This window comes from Acinonyx jubatus, chromosome E1 (assembly GCF_027475565.1).
Source record: "Acinonyx jubatus isolate Ajub_Pintada_27869175 chromosome E1, VMU_Ajub_asm_v1.0, whole genome shotgun sequence".
NCBI lineage: Eukaryota > Metazoa > Chordata > Mammalia > Carnivora > Felidae > Acinonyx > Acinonyx jubatus.
Window position 1 is genome coordinate 39,596,073 of NC_069397.1, and position 3,011 is coordinate 39,599,083.

General features: G+C 53.6%; 1 protein-coding gene across 1 annotated transcript; it reads left to right on the plus strand.

The window, feature by feature from the left end:
- Positions 1-255: 255 nt before the first annotated feature.
- EIF1 (eukaryotic translation initiation factor 1) lies at positions 256-3,011 on the plus strand. The gene is made up of 4 exons (XM_027048871.2): positions 256-442; positions 1,151-1,314; positions 1,452-1,553; positions 2,139-3,011. Exons 1-4 carry the CDS (start codon positions 412-414, stop codon positions 2,181-2,183), a joined length of 342 nt encoding a protein of 113 aa, XP_026904672.1. The 5' UTR covers positions 256-411; the 3' UTR covers positions 2,184-3,011.

Genomic DNA, 3,011 nt, shown 5'->3' on the forward strand with positions numbered 1-3,011 from the left:
GCCCTGAAAACCTTCCTCCCGCACTGCGCAGGCGCCTAGACGGACCAACCTTTCCCTTCCCCTTCTACCACTCCCGGAATCGAGAGGACACCCTCCCGCAGCAGAGCTCCTGCGCAAGCGCCGTCTCGCGTCCCCGCCCCCGGACCAATCGGAAACGGCGGCGCCAGGGGGCTGGGGCCACGACATCGTGGGTGGGGCCAGGACGTGAGGGCAGCGCGCTGGCGTCACAGGGGCGGCTATATAAGTGAATAGAGGCACCGCCCCTCCGCCCCAGTCACTGAGCCGCCGCCGAGGACTCAGGAGCCTCCCCCTTGAGCCCCCTCGCTTCCCGACGCTCCGTCCCCCCTGCCCGCCTTCTCCCGCCGCCGCCTTCCGCAGGCCGTTTCCACCGAGGAAAAGGAATCGTATCGTATGTCCGCTATCCAGAACCTCCACTCTTTCGGTAAGCCGCGGAAAAGTCCCGTGGGGAGAAAGGCCTGGGTGGGGTGGCGAAGTGCTCCGGGCCCGGAAACCTGCCAGCGCTCCGGGCTTTCGTAAACTTGGGAGGAGGGAAGATATTCGCGCTCGCAGGAAGCGGGGCCCGGCCGGGGCCCTGGGGTCGGTTCTTAAGTGCGACCGGAAGGAGCGGGCAGGGAGGCAACCCTTGGGCAGTCCCAGTGTCTATCGGGTGGCGCATTTACTAATGGCTCCCGGGCCGCCTTGGGCCCCACCCGCCCCCTCCCGCCACCCCTGCGTCACGTCCGTTACGTCACCGCCGTTGTCACGGACCCGGGAGTGAGAGGCGGTGCCAGGCCTAAGTGACAAACGCTCCCGCCAATGGGGCGGGAAGCTTGGCCCCGCCTTGGAGCTTTGGTTCCGGCCGGTTGCATCAGCCGGGTGGGGCACTGCCTGCCGTCCCAGGCTCCCCCGGCACGTGATCGGCTTCCGAGGGCGGGCCTGGGGCAAGAGGCCCAGGCTTTCCCCCGGCGCTGGGGAAGCCAGCCGTCCCGGACTGACCCGTTCCGGGGACGGCCAACAAGGACTTGTTTGACCTGATCTCAGCCCTGGCGATTTCAGTAGTTGTTTTCTGGGCGCGCAAAAGATCCATTGGGAGGGTGACAATGGCACCTGAGCCCCAACAGCTCTAACCGAGTTTGATCTTTCTTCCCAGACCCCTTTGCTGATGCAAGTAAGGGTGATGATCTGCTTCCTGCTGGCACTGAGGATTATATCCATATAAGAATTCAACAGAGAAACGGCAGGAAGACCCTTACTACTGTCCAAGGGATCGCTGATGATTACGATAAAAAGAAACTAGTGAAGGCGTTTAAGAAGGTAGGTATTCGGTGAGATCGTAAGAATATCACATTTAACTTGCTCAGGAGGGGTGCTCACTTTTATTCTCAGGAGGAATTGTTGGTGCACTCGGGCTGCACTTCGTCTAATTTGTTTTGCTTCATTCATGCTTGCAGAAATTTGCCTGCAATGGTACTGTAATTGAGCATCCAGAATATGGAGAAGTAATTCAGCTACAGGGTGACCAGCGCAAGAACATATGCCAGTTCCTTGTAGAGGTGAGTTCCATCACTGGGTGATGATCATTTGTGCCTCTACCCTGTCTACATGTCCGATCCTTCCTACTCTATACTCAGTCTCCTGAGGACATAGAAGTTGGTATTGTAAGACTAAGCAAAACAGTTGAGTTTTGAAGTAGATAAGTATTCCCAAAAACAGAAGGGACTTGTCTGCCTTATTTAATTCGTATATGGATGTACTTTTTTTGTTTGTTAAGTAATCGCTACATCTAGCGTGGGCTAGAACTTAAAACCCCCAGATCAAGAGTCGCATGCTCTACTTGACTGAGTCAGCCTGGTGACCACTTTAAAGATGTACGTTTAAATGGCACACAGATACTAGAATACACATGATGTCTGGTTGCCAGTTCCTAAGTGCTAAAATCCTCTTATATCATTCGTTCTTTCCTGAGTACCCTGAGTTAAGAACCATTGTGCTCCTAGTGGTTGAGGTGTGTGCCTTGGCTCTTGGACTTCTCTTGCCCACTGTAGGAGCAAGAAGACAGAGTTGTTGGCATCAGAAATCGGGGGCGGGGGGGGGGGGGGTTGATCCCCTATTATAACTTTGTCTTTTTTTCTTTGCAGATTGGACTGGCTAAGGACGACCAGCTGAAGGTTCATGGGTTTTAAGTGCTTTTGGCTCACTGAAGCTTAAGTGAGGATTTCTTTGCAATGAGTAGAATTTCCCTCCTGTCCCTTGTCACAAGTTTAAAAACCTCACAGCTTGTATAATGTAACCATTTGGGGTCTGCTTTTAACTTGGACTAGTGTAACTCCTTCATGCAATAAACTGAAAAGAGCCATGCTGTCTAGTCTTGAAGTCCCTCATTTAAACAGAGGTCAAGCAGTAGGCGCCTGGCAGTGTCCGGCCTGAAACCAAGCAGTAACGTCATGTTTCGGTCAAGCCCAGAGCCCCAAGATCACAGCCGGCTATGTCTGGCCAGAAGCTCCTCGGCTCTCCCTCTTCAGAGTTCCCTGCCCTAAGAGAATGTCACCACCTGAGCAGCCCGCGGTGGAGCTGAGAGGACAGGATGGGGTAAGCCGGCCACAGCAGCGGTGCTGCCACAGGGAGTCTTGGTAGTCAAAGAAAGATCCCTGGTGTCTCCAACCTGACCGGGCGGGCGGAGCTTAGAGCGGCCACCTTCCCTCTAGCAAGGTGCGATAGGACGTCTGACTTGCCACCAAAGTCTTTTTGACCAGACATATCCTAGCTAATTGACGTCCGAACACCAGAATGTGAGGCCAACCTTCTGTCCGAGTTAAACTTCTGACAAGGGAACAAACTTCAAACCGATGTATGAGTCCTGTAGCTGGCTGTAGAGCTTGCACCTTACTAGCAGCAGCTGCCCAATGCCATGTGAAGTAACAGACTGGTTTTTTGGTTTATTTTTTCCTTCAGTTTTAATGTTATGTAATGTATTTAAGCCCTTATTTAAATAAAACTTGTTTTCAGAAACA

Bases quoted from the DNA above. Each gene is read 5' to 3' on its own strand.
- EIF1 (XM_027048871.2), top strand. From the start codon at position 412: ATGTCCGCTATCCAGAACCTCCACTCTTTCG. The intron at 443-1,150 runs GTAAGCCGCGGA...CTTTCTTCCCAG, and splicing joins CCAGAACCTCCACTCTTTCG to ACCCCTTTGCTGATGCAAGT. The intron at 1,554-2,138 runs GTGAGTTCCATC...TTTTCTTTGCAG, and splicing joins TATGCCAGTTCCTTGTAGAG to ATTGGACTGGCTAAGGACGA.